Source organism: Anabrus simplex, chromosome 1 (assembly GCF_040414725.1).
Source record: "Anabrus simplex isolate iqAnaSimp1 chromosome 1, ASM4041472v1, whole genome shotgun sequence".
NCBI classification, from domain to species: Eukaryota; Metazoa; Arthropoda; class Insecta; order Orthoptera; family Tettigoniidae; genus Anabrus; species Anabrus simplex.
The window spans coordinates 527,580,761-527,607,762 of record NC_090265.1 but is presented as its reverse complement, the minus strand read 5'-3'; the positions used below and the strand labels follow the sequence as shown (position 1 = coordinate 527,607,762).

The 27,002-nt window shown below is 38.9% G+C and overlaps 1 protein-coding gene across 1 annotated transcript in view; it reads right to left on the bottom strand.

The window, feature by feature from the left end:
• LOC136869059 (uncharacterized) overlaps positions 1–27,002 on the bottom strand; it is a 255,307-nt gene that overhangs the window by 155,788 nt on the left and 72,517 nt on the right. Inside the window, exons 4-6 of the mRNA XM_067144821.2 lie at positions 18,104–18,251; positions 14,951–15,156; positions 8,231–8,368 (exon numbers count right to left, since the gene is read on the bottom strand). Coding sequence (XP_067000922.2) covers positions 8,231–8,368; positions 14,951–15,156; positions 18,104–18,251 — 492 coding nt within the window. The remainder of the gene's footprint in view (positions 1–8,230; positions 8,369–14,950; positions 15,157–18,103; positions 18,252–27,002) is intronic.

The following is a 27,002-nucleotide window of genomic DNA, read 5'->3' as shown; positions in this document are numbered from 1 at the left end:
ATTATTATTATTATTATTTATACTACTACTACTACTACTACTACTACTACTGGTCTCTCGCAACATTAAATGAACTAGAGATAGACTCCATGTAAGATGGGCAATGAAATCAGAGTAGTTTCTGGAAGTACAGTAGAAGTCCGTTATAGCGAGAATTCATAACAGCGAAAAATGTATTCGCTATAACGTATTGTCATTATATCAGATTTTTGTATAAAAGTCGGAAAACTCCCCATGCACATTAAAATCGGTATGAAACGGCAATCAGTTTGTTCAAAACTTGCGTTGCCGCAGATGATATCCACACTACGGCTTACTTGTTTGTTATTTTTCGTAATCCGATACTACGTGAAAGTGTATGTTTAATTTCATTCTGAAAAAAATATAGTATAGTATTTCTCCAAATCCAAGATGAACCCCACTTTTTCCTTCAAAAAATTTAAATCAGGCTCAAAAGGATATTTGTAAAATCATATGAATGCCTTGTTGTACAGTAGGCCTACGCAGTATTAGACTATTTTTAGACGCCGAACAGACTTTCATCATGCCGTATTTCTTTTTTCTTCTTTTTTCGACTGCACAATTATTCTTTATTTCCGCAGGTTTAAGGGCCATTAACTTAACATTGGCATCATACTACCGAAGAGAACCCGTTGAAAATTTTCCGGCAATACCTATTCCATGCGTCTCTACAATACAACGATCCATCAGGAAATTATTCTTGCTGTCTATAAAACTGTTACTTTTACGCAGCATCAGATATAACCGGCTACCGCTACACGCACGTCTCGCTTGCCAGGTTCGGCCAAATTCAGCGGCTAGCGATGTATAGGCATAATCGCGGACGTTGAACGTCAATGAACAAGTTTACTGCACCACGGTGTGGCCATTCCGCCCTTGCGTTCTTCGTGCACATACCTCACAATTTCATCTTCGACTTCTGTAAAGCGTCCTTGTTGCGGACCACTGAATGCATTTTTTTGTACAGTACGCACTTTTTTAGCCCATTGTCGTCACGCTAAAGGATAAAGCTGAGACAGATCAATGAAGTAACAAAATTGCTCTAGCCCATACCAGAAGACATAGTGCTCTGTAAACACTAGGTCCCACCAGCAGAGGCGCAATTTCCGTATATAACATTAAAATTAAGATATCGTTTACTTCAGTCTTTATTTTTAACGAGTTAACAACTGCTATCGGCCAAGTTATTTATGCATTTATTATGAAAATGTGTTATCCTCTTTTATTTCGAATTTTCTTTAGAGAACAGCAGTCGACAGGTATTACTAATAAACTCCAACAACGCCTTTGAATGTCAACGAGAGAGCTCGCAAATGCAGAGTGAGAAAACTATACCGTACCAAAGATGATCAATCACATTTTGTTGCAAACGTTTCAGTTTTCTTATTCAAATAGCGTCACTTATCCTAAAACCGTACCATACGTATGACGAAAACTCACTTCAAGCGCCAGTAGAGATATGATAATTTTCTCGCTATAAATTTTCATAATAGCCTTTCCGTAATTTAACCAGACGTGACAAAATATAAACTAACCTCTGAAATCAATTAAGCACTCTACCATATCTCGAGGTGTATCCCATTCTTACTTAATTGCAGTATATATACTCAAAATTAAGCGGTCGTTTAGTCAGCCTTAATTTTTAACGAGTTAACAACCGTTATCGGACACGTTATTTACGCATTTATTACGAAAATATGTTCTTTTTCATTTCGAATTTTCTTTACGGAACAGTTGTCGACAGGTATTACTAATCGACTTCGACATCACCTTCAAATGGTAATTCTAAATTCCCATGGAGGGAATTAGATATTTTTCCACCAATAGAGCATATCAAAAATTAGATCTTGGCTTTTCAGGCGTTTGCTCTATTAACCAGCATTTCGTCTTAGGTCTGACACTAGACTCGTCAGAGTGGGATGTGTCAGACCCTACCCACTGATGCTGGGGTGTATGCAGGTGAACTTATCAGAAGCCTCTTATGTGGCACAGTCTGATACCTGCATACGGGAGATAAAACTCCACAATGGAATTAATGCCCGCCTAGCAATTCCAAATGGTAATTCTAAATTCCCATGGAGGGAATTAGATATTTTTCCACCAATAGAGCATATCAAAAATTAGATCTTGGCTTTTCAGGCGTTTGCTCTATTAACCAGCATTTCGTCTTAGGTCTGACACTAGACTCGTCAGAGTGGGATGTGTCAGACCCTACCCACTGATGCTGGGGTGTATGCAGGTGAACTTATCAGAAGCCTCTTATGTGGCACAGTCTGATACCTGCATACGGGAGATAAAACTCCACAATGGAATTAATGCCCGCCTAGCAATTCCAAATGGTAATTCTAAATTCCCATGGAGGGAATTAGATATTTTTCCACCAATAGAGCATATCAAAAATTAGATCTTGGCTTTTCAGGCGTTTGCTCTATTAACCAGCATTTCGTCTTAGGTCTGACACTAGACTCGTCAGAGTGGGATGTGTCAGACCCTACCCACTGATGCTGGGGTGTATGCAGGTGAACTTATCAGAAGCCTCTTATGTGGCACAGTCTGATACCTGCATACGGGAGATAAAACTCCACAATGGAATTAATGCCCGCCTAGCAATTCCAAATGGTAATTCTAAATTCCCATGGAGGGAATTAGATATTTTTCCACCAATAGAGCATATCAAAAATTAGATCTTGGCTTTTCAGGCGTTTGCTCTATTAACCAGCATTTCGTCTTAGGTCTGACACTAGACTCGTCAGAGTGGGATGTGTCAGACCCTACCCACTGATGCTGGGGTGTATGCAGGTGAACTTATCAGAAGCCTCTTATGTGGCACAGTCTGATACCTGCATACGGGAGATAAAACTCCACAATGGAATTAATGCCCGCCTAGCAATTCCAAATGGTAATTCTAAATTCCCATGGAGGGAATTAGATATTTTTCCACCAATAGAGCATATCAAAAATTAGATCTTGGCTTTTCAGGCGTTTGCTCTATTAACCAGCATTTCGTCTTAGGTCTGACACTAGACTCGTCAGAGTGGGATGTGTCAGACCCTACCCACTGATGCTGGGGTGTATGCAGGTGAACTTATCAGAAGCCTCTTATGTGGCACAGTCTGATACCTGCATACGGGAGATAAAACTCCACAATGGAATTAATGCCCGCCTAGCAATTCCAAATGGTAATTCTAAATTCCCATGGAGGGAATTAGATATTTTTCCACCAATAGAGCATATCAAAAATTAGATCTTGGCTTTTCAGGCGTTTGCTCTATTAACCAGCATTTCGTCTTAGGTCTGACACTAGACTCGTCAGAGTGGGATGTGTCAGACCCTACCCACTGATGCTGGGGTGTATGCAGGTGAACTTATCAGAAGCCTCTTATGTGGCACAGTCTGATACCTGCATACGGGAGATAAAACTCCACAATGGAATTAATGCCCGCCTAGCAATTCCAAATGGTAATTCTAAATTCCCATGGAGGGAATTAGATATTTTTCCACCAATAGAGCATATCAAAAATTAGATCTTGGCTTTTCAGGCGTTTGCTCTATTAACCAGCATTTCGTCTTAGGTCTGACACTAGACTCGTCAGAGTGGGATGTGTCAGACCCTACCCACTGATGCTGGGGTGTATGCAGGTGAACTTATCAGAAGCCTCTTATGTGGCACAGTCTGATACCTGCATACGGGAGATAAAACTCCACAATGGAATTAATGCCCGCCTAGCAATTCCAATGGTAATTCTAAATTCCCATGGAGGGAATTAGATATTTTTCCACCAATAGAGCATATCAAAAATTAGATCTTGGCTTTTCAGGCGTTTGCTCTATTAACCAGCATTTCGTCTTAGGTCTGACACTAGACTCGTCAGAGTGGGATGTGTCAGACCCTACCCACTGATGCTGGGGTGTATGCAGGTGAACTTATCAGAAGCCTCTTATGTGGCACAGTCTGATACCTGCATACGGGAGATAAAACTCCACAATGGAATTAATGCCCGCCTAGCAATTCCAAATGGTAATTCTAAATTCCCATGGAGGGAATTAGATATTTTTCCACCAATAGAGCATATCAAAAATTAGATCTTGGCTTTTCAGGGTTATCAGACTGTGCCACATAAGAGGCTTCTGATAAGTTCACCTGCATACACCCCAGCATCAGTGGGTAGGGTCTGACACATCCCACTCTGACGAGTCTAGTGTCAGACCTAAGACGAAATGCTGGTTAATAGAGCAAACGCCTGAAAAGCCAAGATCTAATTTTTGATATGCTCTATTGGTGGAAAAATATCTAATTCCCTCCATGGGAATTTAGAATTACCATTTGGAATTGCTAGGCGGGCATTAATTCCATTGTGGAGTTTTATCTCCCGTATGCAGGTATCAGACTGTGCCACATAAGAGGCTTCTGATAAGTTCACCTGCATACACCCCAGCATCAGTGGGTAGGGTCTGACACATCCCACTCTGACGAGTCTAGTGTCAGACCTAAGACGAAATGCTGGTTAATAGAGCAAACGCCTGAAAAGCCAAGATCTAATTTTTGATATGCTCTATTGGTGGAAAAATATCTAATTCCCTCCATGGGAATTTAGAATTACCATTTGGAATTGCTAGGCGGGCATTAATTCCATTGTGGAGTTTTATCTCCCGTATGCAGGTATCAGACTGTGCCACATAAGAGGCTTCTGATAAGTTCACCTGCATACACCCCAGCATCAGTGGGTAGGGTCTGACACATCCCACTCTGACGAGTCTAGTGTCAGACCTAAGACGAAATGCTGGTTAATAGAGCAAACGCCTGAAAAGCCAAGATCTAATTTTTGATATGCTCTATTGGTGGAAAAATATCTAATTCCCTCCATGGGAATTTAGAATTACCATTTGGAATTGCTAGGCGGGCATTAATTCCATTGTGGAGTTTTATCTCCCGTATGCAGGTATCAGACTGTGCCACATAAGAGGCTTCTGATAAGTTCACCTGCATACACCCCAGCATCAGTGGGTAGGGTCTGACACATCCCACTCTGACGAGTCTAGTGTCAGACCTAAGACGAAATGCTGGTTAATAGAGCAAACGCCTGAAAAGCCAAGATCTAATTTTTGATATGCTCTATTGGTGGAAAAATATCTAATTCCCTCCATGGGAATTTAGAATTACCATTTGGAATTGCTAGGCGGGCATTAATTCCATTGTGGAGTTTTATCTCCCGTATGCAGGTATCAGACTGTGCCACATAAGAGGCTTCTGATAAGTTCACCTGCATACACCCCAGCATCAGTGGGTAGGGTCTGACACATCCCACTCTGACGAGTCTAGTGTCAGACCTAAGACGAAATGCTGGTTAATAGAGCAAACGCCTGAAAAGCCAAGATCTAATTTTTGATATGCTCTATTGGTGGAAAAATATCTAATTCCCTCCATGGGAATTTAGAATTACCATTTGGAATTGCTAGGCGGGCATTAATTCCATTGTGGAGTTTTATCTCCCGTATGCAGGTATCAGACTGTGCCACATAAGAGGCTTCTGATAAGTTCACCTGCATACACCCCAGCATCAGTGGGTAGGGTCTGACACATCCTACTCTGACGAGTCTAGTGTCAGACCTAAGACGAAATGCTGGTTAATAGAGCAAACGCCTGAAAAGCCAAGATCTAATTTTTGATATGCTCTATTGGTGGAAAAATATCTAATTCCCTCCATGGGAATTTAGAATTACCATTTGGAATTGCTAGGCGGGCATTAATTCCATTGTGGAGTTTTATCTCCCGTATGCAGGTATCAGACTGTGCCACATAAGAGGCTTCTGATAAGTTCACCTGCATACACCCCAGCATCAGTGGGTAGGGTCTGACACATCCCACTCTGACGAGTCTAGTGTCAGACCTAAGACGAAATGCTGGTTAATAGAGCAAACGCCTGAAAAGCCAAGATCTAATCACCTTCAAATGTCGACGAGAGAAATCGCTAGTGCACATAGCGAGGAAACGATGCCGAAGGTAATCGATCAAATGCAATATCATCGCTGGGGTGCATAAATATCGGTAACGGAAAAAATCGCGCCCGCTCAATCGCTCGTAATAACAGATGCGTCAGTGATAGGGTTCTCACCGTAACCGAAGGACGATACACAGTTTAATATAGAAATTTTGAAGGGACTTAAAAAAGTCGTCACTATAACGGAGTTCTCGTTATATGCAGTACTCGCTATAGCGGACTTCCACTGTATCTATTTTCAGCTGACCAAGATTGCAAAATGAGGAAAAGGCCAACAGAGGCCTTGATCCAACAGGAGACAGAATGGATGGTGATACTTAATGATGAAAAAAATAGGAAAATCAAAATGCATTACACATAACACTGATATCTAGACCACAAAAAATCCGAGACTGTAATTAATTAAGGAGTCAACATTCAGTGGCGACTGAAGACAAGGAAATACAGTAGAATCTCGATGCATCATTCCCGGAACTGAATTTTTCCCCTAACAATCGTTCAATTTATTCGGTCCCAAAAATGTTCCATATAAACCAATGTTAAATTTCCCCGCATCTATCGTTCCTCAAACTATCGTTTTATTGCATCAATCGTCAAAAAAGTATTTGTCTTCGACCACAATTTTCCCGCATGGATCAATCATACGCAAGAATAATATACGCAAAAGGCTTTTTAATTTAAAGAGACAGCTGAATACTCTAGCATATAATAGCGGCAACCTGTTACGCGAAAATGTATGAGCGATTACGAGTTGCTAGTCTTGAGCAAGGATCTCGTATACTGGAGTGCTGTGTGCAGGTTATTCACGCGCAACCTCACTCAAGCCTCCCAGCGCCAACGCTTCTCCTCGACCCACTAACCGGCCCCTAGAAGTATTCTTATTTACAAGAATTAAAACAGAGGCACTGTAAAACTCAAATTTGCCACCATTTTGTGTTGCAAGTGGCTAGCTAGGGCTTCCCAGCTTCGTTGAAAATGAGAAAATCGCAAAATTGAAAATAGTCACGGCGTGCGCCAGGTAAGTTTTAATTAGTCACAGGGTTATTAATAGTGTCGTACCTGGCGATGTGTGTGGGATGCTAGAGGCCTGTTGACCACATTGTTGCCCCCTGCCCAGTTGTCAGGTTACAAGCCAGACCTAACCACGTCAGACCAATAATCTTTTCACTAGTCTGGTTTTGAAACTAATTCCTAATTTGGCAGGCTCGCTTGGCCCGCTGTGACATCGTCCGAGGCACCCCATGTTGAATTTCTAAAATCTGTGACATCATCCGAGCCGTGCCATGTGGAATCTCTAACCCATCGTTCGCGAAGGGTCTACAGAATCTTTACTAAAATACAGGTTATCGCCATAATATCCATGTAGGATATCATAAATTTGGAATAAGAGACATGACCTTCAAGGTTTTCCAATTACTACGAGATGTAAGAAAAAGTGAAACAAAACGGCATAAAAGTCTTGGTTTTTATTTTCATCGCATATATCATGATTGCAAAAAGCTTGATACCGTTATGTATATATAGTATGAGCATCTCCAGCTCCATGACTAAATGGTAAGCACATGTTGCCCTTCAGTTCAAGAGGTCACGATCGGGTCGGGGATTTTAACTTTAGTCGGTCAATTCCGACAGTTCAGGGGCTGTGTGCGTATGTGTGCGCCAACTTACGCACTAGGATTTATCTTAGGTAGAGCAACATTTTCATAAGCGCGTAAATTGCTTATCACGCAACAACTCGAAAGATCTGCACCCGGCTTCGGAGACAACATGCCATCATCATCATCATCATTATTATTATTATTATTATTATTATTATTATTATTATTATTATTATTATTATTATATTTCCATGAAAAATGCCCAAATACATTACACATATTTTATTATTTTGCATTTCCCCTATTTTATGTCACCAGCATTTATCGTTTTCCTGCATCCATCGTCATTTTCCCCCTGCCCTTAAAAAACCGATGCATCGAGGTTTTACAGTATTATTTTTATGAATAAATTTTACAATTGTGCTTCTATTGTTAGTTTTTGGATATCCTTTACATTAAGTATTTTTATAGTATATGGACACAATGAAATTAAAAGAAGTGTTAGAAAACTCAAAACCAATAAGAATTCAATAATTTCAAAGCAAAGAGATGGGATGTGATCACAAAATGTTCTTCACTAGATTCTGCAAGTAATATATTAGATAATCTTACCTCTAGCAATACATTTTCTAACAACACAAGCCACAAATATTTTGAAATCTCTTCTGTCCTTCTGCCTATAGAAGTATCCTGTTCCGTTGTGGTAGTATTTCCCACCGTTCCTGCCAAACGTCGTGTAGACTGGTCCTTCTGCACAGATATGGAAACAACATTTTTAAAACTCATCTCCCTTAACAAAACACAAAAGGAATGTTACAAAGGAATCATTCTTTTAAAACTAAATTATTTACACATATAAGCCCATTGAATACCTGAATAAATAAGAGTTCAATGCATTTTTATAGTATGACGGGTTTGTTGATGATTACAACAATATTTCACAGAGTAAAATGTCTCAAGGAAATTATTGTATTAAAATTATTTAAGAATTCAACCTTTTTTTTTTTTAATTTAATGATTTAACATTACACTAACCACTAACAGATGCATGGTTTCAGTGATGCAAGGATGGGAAAGGGCTAGGACTGGCAAGGTAGCAGCTGTGGCCTTACTTTTATTAATACCGAGCTCGATAGCTGCAGTCGCTTAAGTGCGGCCAGTATCCAGTATTCGGGAGATAGTGGATTCGAGCCCCACTGTCGGCAGCCCTGAAGATGGTTTTCTGTGGTTTCCCATTTTCTCACCAGGCAAATGCTGGGGCTGTACCTTAACTAAGGCCATGGCCGCTTCCTTCCGATTCCTAGGCCTTTCCTGTCCCATTGTCGCCATAAGACATATCTGTGTCGGTGTGACGTAAAACAAATAGCAAAAAAAAACTAAAAACTTTTATTAATTTTGAAAATGGTTTTTACTTTCTGCTTCCTTTAACCCATTCACTGCCAAACCCATATATATACATTACTGAACACCGTGCCACGTCCACCAAACCGTATGTATACGTTTTGGTGCAGTGTGTACTTCACCGATCTCACAAATGAATGCGATATCGTGTCATGTTTTGAGATTCCACGGAAATGCTCAAAGAAGTTCTGTACTGAAGATATACCATTCCATTTTGCGTGTTTTGAAAGCAATCTGGTGTTATTTCAGCTTCGTTGGAGTGGAACATCTTGAAGTATACATTCATCTCTTGTTGAAGAAATTGAATGTTTCCTCATAAATAGCGATTCTGGAGAGCTATATTTTGATAATGAAGATGGAGAATGTCTAAGTGGCGATACTGAATTACAAGAAAGTGCGAGACAAAGTAGTAATGATGAATCTCATGCAGAATTGTCAATCCTTACTTAGATAAACTATTTTTTCCCCAAATATAAATGATTTTGATAATACCAGTTCTTGGATCAACAATATTATATTATCATTCAGTATTAGCATCGCCTAGCGGAGTAGCAGCGCGTATTAACATGCTACGTCTATAGAGCCAACCTCTGCACCCGGCAGGTGAGTGAGTTCGAACCCCACCGTCAGCTGTCCTGAGAATTCTTTTTGTGGTTTCCCTTTTGCACTCCCAAGCAAATGCTGGGACAGTTCCTATTCAGAAACCACAGCCAATCCCCAGTTTCATTCACCATCATTCATTTCATATTCATTATCTTCTCAACTGAGGTTTGCATCAGGAAGGGCATCCAGTCATAAAAATATGGTGTAAAATATAATCACACTTCATCCCCAACACCGTATTGGGCTGCAGGGCTAAGGGGACGATATGCATTCCATTAATAGTATCAGTAAATATATATCTGTCAAAGTGCTCCTTTCTTTTTAAAAAAACGGCCCACAGGGCTCGGCTGGTCATCAAAACTCGGCAGTGAAAAGGTTAAACAGAGGCTGCCAAAGACAAAGCATACTAAGCAATGGAAAGAGAACCAATAGAAATTAAATCTGGAAGTCTGCTTAATAAACTAACTACAAAATTTCAATAACTGTTCCATCTAACAACATATCTATTAAGTAGTTGGTTAGACAGGAATTTAAATGATTTGTTCATTATGGCCACCATAAAGCCTATCACTTGAACAGAAGTGAGGTGTACTTTTTCCAAATAGTAGGGGATGGTGGACTCTAGATTCTGCACTTTCCTCCGTGGATCTTTCTGGCTGACAATTGTGGTCTTCAATCCTTCATGGTCGAGTTGAATAGCTAGCATGTTAATTCTGGGACATGATCCATTGACAGACAAGCCATACAACTTCTCATGTACTGCATAATTATTGTGCCTAAAGGCACTGGCAATCATCTTCCTTACTTCATGATGGCAGTTACTTCTGAGATTAAGATCAAAAGAACAGGTACTCAAGACATGGCCAACAGTTTGAATTTCGCTGTGGCATGACCAACGGTGATTTCCATCTTGGGACATTCCCAAAATAGAATGCAGACAGCATACATTAACAGTCATTTTCAGCAAAACTCTCCAATCACGGCTGCTTAGAGCAATCGGGCCTTCTTATCCTTGTTGGCAGGAGTGAACCATTTGTAGAGAAAGACACCTGTACCTTTTTGAGATAAGACACACTACTCAAGAAATTCTTTCTTCCAAAGTTCCTGCCTAAGATTATGGATTTTCACAACCAGATCTGGACTGTCTGTTTTTTTTTTTTTTTTTTTTTTTTCTTTTTCTTTACGTCGCACCGACACAGATAGGTCTTATGGCGACGATGGGACAGGAGAGGGCTAGGAGTGGGAAGGAAGCGGCCGTGGCCTTAATTAAGGTACAGCCCCAGCATTTGCCTGGTGTGAAAATGGGAAACCACGGAAAACCATTTTCAGGGCTACCGACAGTGGGGTTCGAACCTACTATCTCCCGAATACTGGACACTGGCCGCACTTAAGCGACTGCAGCTATCGAGCTCGGTGGACTGTCTGTAAAGCCCAGTTTCTGCAGACAATGCGCTATTTCTACATGTTGGTCATAAAAAAATTGATGACTGAATTTCTGGAAGCCATGAGAATTTTACAGGCATTAATATTCTGTAAAAATACTTCCCAGCAGACTCTGAATAAACCTAGTCCTTTGTATTTCTTATCTGAGTATAGCATACTGTCTGAAGTGTCTATCGGAAGCTGAAGAATCTCCTTCAAGGAAGAAATGAGGACATCTGCATCCTGATAGGAATCTTGCTGGTATTTTAGCAAAAGGAGCAGTCTAAAATTGTAAATTAAGGAAGGACAAATGAATGCAGAGAGAATACTGAACTTCTGATGAGAATGCAGGTGAGGGGTAGTGGTCAAACTATCTATCTTTTCAGTATGCATGCTCTTTAGACTTTTGCAATCGTGAAATTACCAGTGTGACAGTGGAATCATCAGTTGGAATCTCAAACCTTTCCAGATGCTGGCGGCTAATGCACCATTGAGACACTACTGCAAGCCTCCTTTGATTTGATTTATCATCAACAGAGTTATTAATTTGCCAATTAAAGATGATATAATAAATAACAACACTTACTACTACTAATTATAACTAAGCAATATATAATATATACATATTTACAAAACACATACGGAAGAAAAAAACATGAAAACAGAACAGTATTTATACATCTGAAACAACCGAAGGAAGTATAACTATCAGCTACCAAATGCGCAGAACAAGATACAAGGAACACTCTGTCTATGAAGCGTCCATAAGATGTCTGCGAATATCACTAGCTGATGAGTAAAATACATCCACCATCCTGCTAATTTCGTTCAGTGATCTTAGGGCCTGCATAAACCAAGAGTTCCTGTGTGATTCCGTTCTGCACCTGGGCAAGTGAAAGGTGACAGCCTGTCGGGTGTTGTGGAAAGGAACATGAATTGGTAGCAACTGGAGTAAATTGGGACAATCAAGGAAATTACCAATACATTTGTGTATGAAACGTGCGTTGACATACCTGCGCCTAGTTCTAAGAGACTCAATACGCATGTTTGTACAAAACAAATCATAATCTATCGATGACTGCTTGATACCCAAAAACTTTTTACTGATCCATTTTGAGAATCTGATCTGTACTCGCTCTAAGGCAGTAACTAAGTATTGCTGTGAAGGGAACACACTTCAGAGCAGTATAGATCGTATAAGCAAGAAATACAGGGTTTTCAATGGGACAACAGATTTAGATAGGTAAACTTAGATATATATAATATATAATGCATCTCTGACTTATAGCCTTTCAAATGGATGCAGCACATTTAAGTGATTAGAAAAATGATTATAATACTTAAGCAGAAATCACACAGTTATCTGGGACTGTTAGAGACAAAACCTGAACCAGTAAATGAATAAAAGCTAAATATTTAACAAAATATTATTCATGAGTACCGAAGTGTACCACAACTTTCTAACATGTATGGAAACTTCTGGTACAGTAGTCATTTTGCTTTTTTTTTTTTTTTTTTTTTTTTTTTGTTACCATAACATAAATTATGGAGACAATACAGACAGTGGTGGTTCTGGACCTGGGTTGTCTTTAAGTGGTGAATTCAGGACTGGAAAATACAGAATACTGCTTTTTGAGGAGCAGGATTGTATGAATTTTGAGCTGAAGAGACAGCATTTTTCTTAAACATGAATTGTGAATCAGTTTGTAGAGCAGTACAAGAAGTTCATGGCCATAAGCAATAAGCCTCCGTGGCTCAGACGGCAGTGCGCCGGCCTCTCACCGCTGGGTTCCATAGTTCAAATCCTGTCACTCCATGTGAGATTTGTGCTGGACAAAGCAGAGGCGGGACAGGATTTTCTACGGGTACTCCAGTTTTCCCAGTCATCTTTCATTCCAGCAACACTCTCCAATATCATTTCATTAATCACTGTCCCAGAGGAGTGCAACAGGCTTCGGCAGCTGGCACAATTCCGATCCTCGCCGCTAGAAGGGCCCTTCATTCATTCCATTCCTGACCCGGTCAAATGACTGGAAACAGGCTACGAATTTTCATTTTCATCAGAAGTGCTCTTTTAGTGAAACACATAGTGAATTTGATGTTTATTCATTATGGGACCCACACTCCAGCAGTTTGGTCCACTACTATTTGCAAAGACTCGGTTGTCATCTGGAAGATGTTCAGCAGATGACTACAACTCCCAGAAAAGGAAAAAGACAAAAGAACCTCGTCCCTGTTAATCACTGAGGACAATGCTGTAATGTTTGGTAAGTATCGGTAGTTAATATCTTCAAACTAAAGCCCTTTTTTAAAATGAGTGAAGTACTAATTAATGGGATTTTACTATCTCCTGAATCTTCATACTAATGCTAAACATGTAATTTGACTGGCTCACTCCACAATATATCACAGGATCTATCACTCCACTCTCCCACTCTCAAGATTGTTATCAATAGAAAATCAGTCTCTGAGCACTTGCATTCAGTATTGCCAACTCAGCGGATTTTCCTCCAAATTTGGCGGATTTTTAAATGGAACAGTGGATAAATTTTCCATTTAGCGGACAGCGGATTTTTGACGGATTTTCAAACTTCTTTTAGCAATTTTCAGCTGTAAAATTTTTAATCACCAGGAGAAAAAATAATATAGAACTTACTACGGTACAATAGTCTGCTTATTCCCGTTGTATTGAACGTATGGTGCATACTCGTTTTCTAGACCAGCTCTAGCCCACAGCCTCAGTCAGAATTTGTTAAAATCGTTACCTTACTCTCGATGAGCCGGGTAGTGTCTTGTTTCATATAGTCTTTCTTTTGACACCAGGTTCTTTTTGGTACGTCAATATGACAAAATAAAAGGTTAAAAAGTAGTCAGATATTTCGTAAAGAGTGGGTAAGTAGTTAAACTTTAAAAGACTAGTTGGTTGAGCTTCCGAGTGATCCCAAATACGGACGGTGCATCTTTTAGCAGTGCAATATAAACGCAAAATTATTTGACATTATTTATTTCCGCACTTATCAAAAACAATGTAAACAGTAATGAAAGTAAAAATAGTTTTCGAAAAAGATTTGAAATTTTCCATATGTGCTTTGCTGCTGTGAACTGCCAGCATATTCTTTGAAAAGGAATAGTACCATTTGGCTTCATATGAAACCACAGGACATCAACCCAGCACATCTGCATCAGAGCATATACTGCGTGGAGGAGAAGATGATGAACTCCTGTTCTGAAACTGGTGGTATATGCTATTTTGCTTCAGTTCAAAATTTAGCATAATTTAGTGGATTTTCAACTAAAATTTAGCGGAGAAAAGATTTATGAGTTGGCAACACTGCTTGCATTATCATAATACTCTGAAGAAGAAGAAATCAAAAACATTACAAGTTCTGCTAATTTCTTATCTTCTTTGTTTTCAATTTCCCATCTTCTGGGTTGTGTTGTGAATCAAGGACCTCCACAGTTTTCTGATTTTCACTGTTCCCCCAGGACAAGAACACCAAGAAATGTGCGCTACTTTTGGGGACGCCCTAAGCATTTTCAAGGCCTAGACCCACTCTTAATAATTTTACAGGATATTAGTATGACGGGCTCACCACACCCAAAGGCTAAGGCTAAGTTCCGCTAATATGGGTAATAAATGCAGAAGTCCCTTTGAACATATTCCATAGACTGTTTTGTTGCGAGCATTCTTTCAAAGCAAGAATTGAATACATAATTTTTATTTGGATTCTGGACACAAGGTATGGTAATGTTAAAGAAATAATTAATAAAGAATTAATTCATGAGGTTCACATAAAAGAAAACTGAGAAAAATATAATTATGTTAGGGTCAGATTATGGGGGGGCGGGGGAGAAATCTTCATATTCTAACATCAATCTAAATAATACAGTACGTCAGATAATTACCGCCAGCCAAAGCAACTGGAAGAGCTCTAGAAACATGCTTAGGAAGATTTAATGTTGATGGTGTTTCATCCTGAGCAGCAGCATCAGACGTGACTTCTGGAAGAGGAGTCTTAGAAGAAAATAAACTGGAACTGCTACATAGAGCAAATCTCTGAATGTCAACATCTTCAAGATTCTTTTCTTGAACATGGTCCAGCGCTGAAACTCTTAAAAGTATAACAAGAATATTTTTAGCCAAAGTATCAATCAATAAACCAATTCCAACAGCCTTAAAATAAAATTCATATCCCCTCCTCATTAACTGTAGATAAACAGAACATCACTTTTCCTCTTATATTAGCACGATTTTCATCATGTTTAGCTGAAACACATCATAGCTGCCAACTTTTAGAAATCAAAAATAGGAACATTTTTAATTCTTGGAATCTCATCACATATATTGTGCCATGGTCTAAGTGAAAAAAGGACAAGGCAAAAGGCATACATATCTACACTTACAATGTGAATTGACCATTAAATTTAAAATCTTTAACTAAAAAAAAAAAAAAAAACATAAAAATAGTTACAAGAAAATGTACCTAAACATTCTCATATATGACACATACATACGAATAATAATACAATCGAACCTCGATATCTCGAACCTCCATTACTAGAATTTTCAGTATCTTGAAGAAACTTACATTTTCCGGCCGTTTGTCCTATTCTTTAAGTGTATTTATTTTTCTATTACTCGAAATTCAGTTATACTAATTTCTCGATTTCTCGAAGCAAAAACTACTCTGCAACTCAAATTTTGTACAATATTAACTAAGCAATACGGCATTTGTGGTTTGTGAGGAACAGTTAACAAGTAAAGAAAGGGTTACGGTGAAGCTGGGAACTAGTATGACGGGAACTGAAAAACTCGAAGTTCTAGTGATCGGAAAATCGGCAAAGCCTTGCTGTTTCTCGGGTGTCAATTAATTGATACAGATGTTGATTCCCATAGGGAATTGAAGGGCTTAGTGGAAAAAGGGGGTATCCCTCCAAAATGTACTTTTGAGATATTTAGCATTTTACTAGATTGCCTGTAACTTTACAAAACAATAAGACTCAGAAAATATTTTAAGGACTGAGTTATGTAGGTACTGTATTACCTTCCTGCAAATGTGGGGCAGAATACGTTGATTTTTACTGTAAAAAATATTCACTTGAATACTGACATGTAGATTATATTGTAGACAAAAAAAAAAAACAGATTTTCAAATACAACAGAGAAAAAATAACTCTAAATAACCTCATGAACATGAAACACACTACATAACATCAAGCTCTTTAGTTTCTTCTATTTCATTTCCATTGTCTGATTTCAAATTCTGATAATAGCCATGGTGAACGGCAGGTACAAACTTCAACATGGACATTATATCAAGCAGTTTAGCCGCTTTGATAGGCCTACCATTAGGATACTTTGGTTCCAGAACAGTGTCAGTTATTTTCTGTGCCCTTCCCTTACCCTTCTACAGACTTATGGTAGTATAGTGGCCTATATCACTGTATGTGAACCGTACATGCACTTTATGCCCTCCCTGGAACCTCAGAACAGATGCCTTTCAGAAGTCCACGCTTATGCCAGAAGGGGTTTTGTTTCTTTTTGTTAGCTTTTTTGTTAATGGAGTTAAACTAACAAAATCCTCTTTCTGCATTTCCACTACAGTGAACGGTTTCTTTTTCCTTGCATTTCGGATTGGGTTCGCCCATTCTTGAGGGGTGTAAACGTACTGCGTACGTCTCTTTAACTTTTCAATAATACCAAAATCTGCATCACAAGGCAAATATGTATGGCCAGGCACCAAAAATCTATGTTCTATGCTCTCAAACCAGCCCATTTCAATCATGTAGATCCACACACACATAATGGGAAAGTTCTTATTTTGTCCCACATAAGAATCACTATAAACAATAAGGTGCTTCATGTTTCCTCTAATTTTGGGAATAACTTGAAGCAAACTACTACCTATTTCATCCGCTCCCCGTCCTGCCATACACTCTGGCCAAACACACATAAATGCATCACTTGTATTCCAAACATGAACACAAACGTTATAGGTCCATAACTGTCTTAAATAAAACACAACTTCGGTTGAAATCATAGGTGATCACAAAGTTTATACAAGGAGTAATTTTAATACCACCAGAGAGAAAAATGTCCATTTTCTAAACTACTTCTGCATTCGAAATTTGCTGCAAATGAACTTGGAACTGTCACGGTCACTTAGATTGTAATCTCAGGAGTTGGTAAACCTGGTCAAACAGCTGATTCCCTCCTTTTCAAACAATCACTGTTTGTTTTGTTGGAGGAGTGTAAAGGTTAGATAGATTTTCCTACAAAGGGCTGGAAATGGGCCAAAAATCAGTGAGTACGGATGTGAAGTGGCAGATTATTGGGATGTGGAGGAGTGACTTGAGCTGTAGGCAGATTGCAGAAAAGCTTGGAGTGTTAAAAACGTGTGTTGAACAGACAATCAGCAAGTTTAAACGGACTGGTACCGTACTGGTTCTTCCAGACCAGGTAGGCTTAGGTTTTTACCTGTACCTGAGGGCTGGTTCAAGGTTCATTCAGACTACGTGATTAGAACTGAGGAGCTATCTGACGATGAGATAGCGGCCTCGGTCTAGAAAACCAAGAATAATGGCCGAGAGGATTCGTCGTGCTGACTACACGACACCTCATAACCTGCAAGCCTTCGTGCCGAGCAGCGGTCGCTTGGTAGGCCACAGCCCTTCAAGGGCAGTAGTGCCATGGGGTTTGATTTTTGGTTTGGTTTGGAAATGCATTTTTTTATTTTGCATTTTCTTGCTATTTTTTGGCCATTAAATGCCTTGCCCTAATTATGACATTAAGATATGTAACCTTCATCTCTACTATTCAGTTAGTAATGTAATGGAAGGATGTATACGAATTCTGTGTTCCATCATTTACATAATCAGGTACAGTATTTTATTTCACTTCCAAATTTTCAAATTTTCATCATGGTCAACTTGTTTGATTTTGAAATTCCCAAAGCTTCCTCTCTTAGACAAATATAGTGCAGGTGATAAAGTGTACATTACAGTACATTCAAAATTGATATAAACTACAATACATTACAATTTTAAGAAATAACATACCTTGCAATTTCTCCATTCAGCACACCATTCTTCATGAACTTCATGTCTGAACTAATCTGAGATATCTTATTATCACCTTTCTCAGAATTATCTGAAGAACAGTAGTCATGTTCTCGAACATGATTTTGTTTACTCCGTTTATCTTTACCTGAAATGCATTAAGTCACTCAATTACACTGCAAAACAAAACCCAAACTAATATGAGACACACACACACACACACATATATATAGAGAGAGAGAGAGTTAAGTAGTTAGTTTTAAAAACATTTTTTGAAAAATGGGCCCAATAAACACTCAGCAGATAGACACGACATTGCTTTCAAAGCAGAATGGAGAGGTCTGTGTACAAGAATATCTGGCAATAAAAACTGAAAGAGGCAAGTGGTTCTCTCTACTGATGCAGCCACAGATGAATGCTGCATCTCTCACTAAACAAATTCTCTGAACTACCAGCATACAGGCACCCCGACATTACTCATGTTCAAAGTATTTTCTAGAGATTGCTCTTCAGAGAATGTATCTTCTTCTATAACTAACCAACAAGTACAGCTCTTTCACTAAATAAGAATATTTCTTGCATGATCGAACAGGGCTATACCTTGAACATGTTGTTGCTTCATGAAACTTACCACACCAGAAACATGTTTTACTCTTAGGTCAAAAATCCATGACCATGACCATGGCAGGAATAATAGTCCTTAATAAACTGAGTTGGCCATGCAGTTAGGGCCGTGCATCTGTGAGCTTGAATTCGGGAGATAGTGGATTCAAACCCCACTGCCGGCAGCCTTAAGACTGTTATACTGGTTTTCCATTTTCACACCAAGCAAATGCTGGGGCTGTGCCTTAATGAAGGCCATGGCCGCTTCCTTCCCACTCCTATCCCATTATTGCCATAGGACCTATCTGCGTTGGTGTGACATAAAGTGAACTTTAAAAAAAAAAGTGTAACTCCTTAATAAAAATTATTTTCATTTTTCATCAGAGCCAACAAAGCAACTCTTTATGTTCTCAATATATAATTACTAGCTGATGTATCCGTGCTTCGCTACAGAATTCTACATTGTATACAGAATTCTAAGTTAGGCACTGTACACATTGTGAGCTAGACTGTATTAAATTACATAGCTCTTAACGTTACCCTAGATATGCGACGGGGAAATCACCAAATGTCTTAGGCACTGTACACATTGTGAGCTAGACTGTATTAAATTACATAGCTCTTAACGTTACCCTAGATATGCGACGGGGAAATCACCAAATGTCTTTTCTCAAATGAAGACGGGGTTAGGAAATTTTCATTGTAATTTTAGGCCTGCTTGCCTACCATCAGTCACAATCAGGTTGGGGAATTTCATTATAATGGCAGACACTCACTCTCCACCTGCCTATTTACATCCTAAGAAAGACTGTCTTAGTGGTTCTCCCAACTGAAATGAACATAGGTCATTAAAATGACGTCAGCAGGATTAGCGCGAGTAAAAGCAATGCTTTCATACGAAATCGGCCTACTAGATCAAATGAAAAACCACACATTTAGTCATTTTTAACGAATAGTACTACGCTACCGATCTAACAGTCCGAAGTTCCAGAGCTGGAATGACCAGGCCACAGACAACCGTGATCCATGAACACTCTTCGTCTTTTTTCGATGGGGGGAACAGGAGTTGAATAGTGGAGAGTCCCAGGGTAAAAACTATTCCCTTTTACTAATCTGTTTCCCAGAAGTACCCAATGAGTCGGAAAATCTCAATTCACTACAATGGTGGCGGAAAAATCTATCTGACTTTGAAGCTAATTTTTCCTCCAAGCCAGAGGGAAAAAACTCCTCTTCACTGCTAATCTGGAATAAAATGAATACAGAATTTAATAAAAGTGAAAAGAAAGAAGCTCTTCTTAAGAAACGGCTCTTTTCAGGGTTGAATTTTGAGTTATTCAGTGAACTGCGGTGCTATAATTTGGAACAGGCCTAAATTGTAATTGTAGACCAGGTGATATTACTACTACTATGTGAGCCTCTGCCTTAAGTATGCACACTACTCATTCAAAACAGCACGTCAGAGTAGGGATCGAATAGCTAGAATACTATGATGCTATTTCCTGCCAAAATTCAGTCAGGCTTGTTATACTCGGTACGCAGCAGTAATCCCATCTATCGGAGTTGAGCGGCAGCGTAAGAGACAAAGAACATCACAACAAATAATGGTCAATGTAATGTTATTGTTGATCAATGTTATGTGCTTTCAATATTGTAGGCCTTCACATTTAGTTTTCTTCCGACTCTGAAATACCACTCATCATAGTCGGTACGGTAAAACTGAAATGATCGGAAATTGTACTCTATTACTTTCGTTATGTAGTACTTTTCGATAGGTCCAATAACATAGGTACTACAATTTCATCCAGGGTGAATAAAACTGTTTAAAACTTAGACTGTAGTTTCTTATTCCCCAACTCTATATACCGATTTTCATTAAATTCTGTTAACCCCTTTTCTTGTGGCTCGGCGTTCATATGGACTTAGCAGTAAATATACAAATTCATGAATATCTGTGTTATCATTGCCAGTACAGTAACAATGTATGACAAATGACTGGAAATTTAATTCTATATAACTTTAGTTATGTAGTATTTATCGAAAGGACTGCTAATAATATAAATATCTGAGAATTTAGTTTTAGGCCTTCCCATTGATATCCTAGATTGTAATGACTCATCCTCCGACTTCACATACCGATTTTCATTAAATTATCTCCAGCCATTTTCTCGTGATGCGTGTACATGCAGAAAGACAGAAATTATGGAAAAGTAAAAAGTGCATTTCCTTGCTACTGAGGACACGGCCGATACAGAAATACCATTCTTTTCAAATTCTAAGCAAAGTACAGACAAAACTCTTATTTTATATACCCTATGTATATAGATGAGTAAATGCAAACAAATTAAGCCTGAGTTGCATGGTGAACATACATGTCATAATTGTTCAGCAATTTTAGTAAAGTATGTTTTGACTGAAAAAATTAAGAACAGAATCAAACGAACAAGGGAGGTCGTATCAGAATGTGTCAGTTGTCTCCACATGGCTGCCACTGTTCCTCAATCATATGTTATGTTACAATGTATTGCACACTACTTTCTTGTTCTCTGTGTGAAGGGAATTAGGTGCATCAAATATTTTAGTGTTTATCACCATCCAATCCCTTAACTTGTGCTTGGAACTCATTATATAAATTTACTTCTGAGGGAAAAGTCCTTATTCACAGGCTCACTAGGTAAATATCTGCAAATTCCTGGGTCACGCAGAAGATCATTGAACTCCATTTCACCCTCCCCTTGTCCTGATCCAGTCTGACGCTTCATAGAGGCTATTATTACAGCGGGCAAATCTCACCCAAAGACATTTTATACACAACTGCCATGTTAAAATGAGTCTGCCCCTAACCTGGGAAACAGAAGCTATATGCTGGATTTCAGTGGCATTTCCTCCACTGGAGGACTGGCACCACCTAAAGGAGATCCTCCATCGAAAGCCGCTGGATACTTTAGAAAGTCTGACTTATTTCACAGCCACCCAACACTGGCAATGAGCCACTGACTGTACACTCTACTCCATCCCATAGCAGCTAACCTAGGCCACACACAGCTACTACTATACCTACATACTGTGCCCGTTCGCATCTCGTAGACCATTTACAAAATGGCGGCGTAGGAAGGTATGGCCCATGCGATCTATTAAGACAATGAACTTCTTATTAATACGGCATATAGGAGACCATGCACGTCACGGAACGGACTGATTTGGAAGACATTGCAGGACAGTAGAGGCTCATTTTGAACTGTTTAAAAAAATATATATATATATAGCAGCGGACTGATTGTTTAAAGATATACTCTAAAAAATTTCAACTGCAGAAGTAAGATGCAAATACAAGCCAAGCTTTACATTTGAAGATTATCTTAAACTCCTGAGGAAGATATTGACTGTTTTAAATCGGCGACAACATCCGATAAAATAATTCACCTGCGTATGTTATAAAAGAAGACGAGATATTATAGAAATAAATAATTTGTGGTGAGATACGTCTGACTTGGATCCGGTGAGCAACCACTCTACGATTGAAGAAAAAGGACTCACCACATTGCAGAACTGATAATTTCGTATGAGAAGAAAGTTACCCCTGTGGTTATAAACTTAATATCTATATATGGAGAACTTATTCCAACCGAAGAAAACTTCGTCGTTTAGAATAGCAGTAGAACTATGGAATATATCATGACTGATTGCTCCGCAAAAGGAATTTTCTACGTTGACTGCAGATTTGGAATGATGACTGCTACATGATGGACTGAACTGGGGATGAGCACCGGCCAGCCAGAGGAGCAGCTGATGATGATTGGACCGGCCAGCCAGAGGACCAGCTGATGATGATTGAACCGGCCAGCCAGAGGACCAGCTGATGATGATTGGACCGGCCAGCCAGAGGACCAGCTGATGATGATTGGACCGGCCAGCCATGTGACCAGTTGATGACCAGGAAGACGTTATCCAACCGGAGATCCAGATCCTAACAGAGGGTCTAACCACAACCTAGGAATGGAGCGACAACCAGACCAAACGTAGCATCTGACGAGCTAAGTCAATACATTTTTTTAGTAGAGTAGTTTCTTGCAATCTACACCCTCACTCTAACTTCGGCATGTGCTGATTAATTGGTGATATTTATGAATTAATTAAGAACGTGTGTGAAACATAAAGTGAAGTGTGAGATATTTAAGGTTATAAGATAAGATGGCAGTGTAGAATTAGAATTCTATTATATCATTTACAGGCTACCACACTTGCATACATACAGTAGAAACTTGCATGAGTAAATGAAAGAAGTGTTACTTGTGAAGACCTAATAGCTATGAGTCTATATAACTAGTGAAACTTCGATTAATCTCGTTTTACTTGTCCAAAGATTACGTCACGAATTTACCTGCGCGACACTGATAAATATAGTTAAGTTACGTATTCCTTTCTTCATAGAATGAGGGCATTGAACTCAAACTGCTGTTTTTAAGATAAGAGGTTATTAAAATGCGTTTATTACAACGCAATTCTAAAATGTTTGGCATATAGTTTTGGGTGTAATCGGCTATATGCATACGGCAGTAAGTATGCCGGTGGTATGATTATGTATATTGGAATGGTGTTGAAATGTGGTTATTTATTGGAGCATATTAAGGAATACTTGAAATACAGATGTTTGTTTATATTCTGCGGTAAGAGAAAGAATTGCTATTCGCCGAGGAAACGTTGTGCTAGATTTACATGAGGTGAGTTTCTGTGCCATATGGAAAGAATATGTCAAAGTGTGAACATCGCGCAGATGACCATTTTAAGGTAAGATTGACATGTATTATGGTAGAATTGTGAATCGTGACAGTTTTTATCTGACATTGGTAAATGGCATGTACCGAGTACAAAAGAGTTCTTTAATATACGGTTTACTAGGCTCATGATTGAGTATACATGTGATATTCTTTGGTGCGGTGACGTTACAATATAATACGTATTAATTTCAATCTGTACTGTCCATACGAGTTGAGTAGCTCGTACACATAAGAGATATTGAGTAAGAGCAGTTACCTAAAGCACATTGAGCCGTTGGTGGAGGAGTGTGTGGACCGGAAACTACTTGAACAGTTAGATAGATGTTCTTTTCTTTTCACACAGATATGATTTCAATTGAAGTGTTTTTAAATATAAAGAAGATGATAATGGTTAGTTAGGAGCCATATGTCGTAGGCTTTAGGGAGGTATTGTCTTAGCCCGTAAGTTGTTATTTATGCGTATTCAAGATAAATGACCAAATAATCAGAGTTCAAATTTATGAATGGAAGATTTGGAGAACGGTTTTACGATTTCACATTCACGTAAGAGTTTGTTTGGGAAATACATACGTAAAGATATGATCAGATTTACATTCGCAATCTGACTTTATCCCATTTAATTTTTATTACCTTTCAATTTAGCAAACCATTCATTTTTATCACAGTGAGATGACTTAAATGTGGTGAGAATAATTTTTATAATTATCGTGACGGTATACACAACGAGTATTTATATGAAGATCGTAATTGCCCAGTGATCTCTTGAATATAGTTAGAGAAAAACAAATACATTTCGGAACATGGTTACGAATATAGAAGTAAATAACTAATATGAACATGAACATTAAATGAGAAAGAATGTAAATAATTTAAAGCTTAATGATTTTACTTTTATTTGAGCCAGCGCTGACTCTAATCTTTTATGCTTAAATATTATTAAATACTACCCAGAATTCATATTAACTTACATTGAACATGATTTATTCAATAAATTTTCTTATATTTTTCTTTTAGAAAGTGACTGTGTTTTGAATTCCTTTTGGGTAACGGCTAGTTTGTAAGTTACCTAATAAGTTTAGTAGATATAAGTAATTTATGAGTTTGACAAAAGGAAAGAGATTCTTTTTGAGGTTTTCAGGCACAGATCCTTATTTGAGCGTATAGGTATTCCCATGATGTGCATCTCAACAGACCGAGTCTCTTGCGAAACCACGTAAAAAACTAACCATATAAAATCACAGATTTTATGAGCGAAGGATGGAATACCCTGAGAGGAAATCAAGTTACCGGGAGAACTTTGCACTGACCGCTCGAAGGCGGGTGCAATACATACATACATACATTATCATTATAGACTGTTATGCCTTTCAGCGTTCAGTCTGCAAGCCTCTGAGAATTTACTAAACGTTGCCACAATCCTCGATTTGCAACTAGTGTTGTGGCCTCATTTAGTTCAATACCTCTTATCTTTAAATCGTTAGAAACCGAGTCTAACAATCGTCGTCTTGGTCTCCCTCTACTTCTCTTACCCTCCATAACAGAGTCCATTATTCTCCTAGGTAACCTAGGTATCCTCCTCCATTCGCCTAACATGACCCCACCACCGAAGCCGGTTTATGCGTACAGCTTCATCCATCGAGTTCATTCCTAAATTAGCCTTTATCTCCTCATTCCGAGTTCCCTCCTGCCATTGTTCCCACCTGTTTGTACCAGCAATCATTCTTGCTACTTTCATGTCTGTTACTTCTAACTTATGAATCAGATATCTTGAGTCCACCCAGCTTTCGCTCCCGTAAAACAAAGTTGGTCTGAAAACAGACCGATGTAAAGATAGTTTCGTCTGGGAGCTGACTTCCTTCTTACAGAATACTGCTGATCGCAACTGCGAGCTCACTGCATTAGCTTTACTACACCTTGAGTCAATCTCACTTACTATATTACCATCCTGGGAAAACATACAACCTAAATACTTGAAATTATCGACCTGTTCTAGCTTTGTATCACCATTCTGACATTCAATTCTGTTGAATTTCTTACCTACTGACATCAATTTAGTCTTCAAGAGGCTAATTTTCACACCATACTCACTGCACCTATATTCAAGTTCCAAGATATTAGACTGCAGGCTTTCGGCACAGTCTGCCATTAAGACCAAGTCGTCAGCATAGGCCAAACTGCTTACTATATTTCCACCTAACTGAATCCCTCCCTGCCATTTTATACCTTTCAGCAGATGATCCATGTAAACTACAAACAGCAAAGGTGAAAGATTACAGCCTTGTCTAACTCCTGTAAGTACCCTGAACCAAGAACTCATTCTACCATCAATTCTCACTGAAGCCCAATTGTCTACATAAATGCCTTTGATTGATTTTAATAATCTACATTTAATTCCATAGTCCCCCAGTATAGCGAACATCTTTTCCCTCGGTACCCTGTCATATGCTTTCTCTTGATCTATGAAACATAAACACAACTGCCTATTCCTCTCGTAGCATTTTTCAATTACCTGGCGCATACTGAAAATCTGATCCTGACAGCCTCTCTGTGGTCTGAAACCACACTGGTTTCCATCCAAATTCCTCTCAACGACTGATCGCACCCTCCCTTCCAAGATGCCAGTGAATACTTTGCCTGGTATACTAATCAATGAGATACTTCGATAGTTGCTGCAATCCTTCCTGTTCCCTTGCTTATAGATAGGTGCAATTACTGTTTTTGTCCAATCTGAAGGTACCTTACCAACACTCCACGCTAATTTTACTACTCTATGAACCCATTTCATCCCTTCCTTCCCACTATACTTCACCATTTCAGGTCTAACTTCATCTATTCCTGCTGCTTTATGACAATGGAGTTTATTTACTATCCTTTCCACTTCCTCAAGCATAATTTCACCAACATCATTTTCCTCCTCCCCATGAGCTTGGCTGTTTGCAACACCACCAGGATGATTTCCTTTTACATTGAGAAGATGTTCAAAATATTCCCTCCACCTCTCCAGTGATTCCCTGGGATCTATTATGAGTTCACCTGAATTACTCAAAACACTGCTCATTTCCTTTTTCCCTCCCTTCCTAAGATTCTTTATTACTGTCCAGAAAGGTTTCCGTGCTGCTTGACCTAGCCTTTCCAGGTTATTACCAAAATCTTCCCATGACTTCTTTTTGGATTCAACAACTATTTGTTTCGCTCTGTTTCTTTCATCTACGTACCAATCCCTGTCTGCCTCGGCCCTTGTTTGGAGCCATTTCTGATAAGCCTTCTTTTTACGTTTACAGGCTGCTCTCACTTCATCATTCCACCAAGATGTTCGCTTTTTCCCATCTTTACACACAGCTGTTCCTAGGCATGCCGTTGCTGTTTCTACTACAGCATCCCTGTATGCCACCCATTCACTTTCTATATCCTGAACCTGCTTACTGTCTACTGTTCGAAACTTCTCACTAATCATATCCATGTACTTCTGTCTAATTTCCTCATCCTGGAGATTTTCTACTCTTATTCGTTTGCAGACAGAT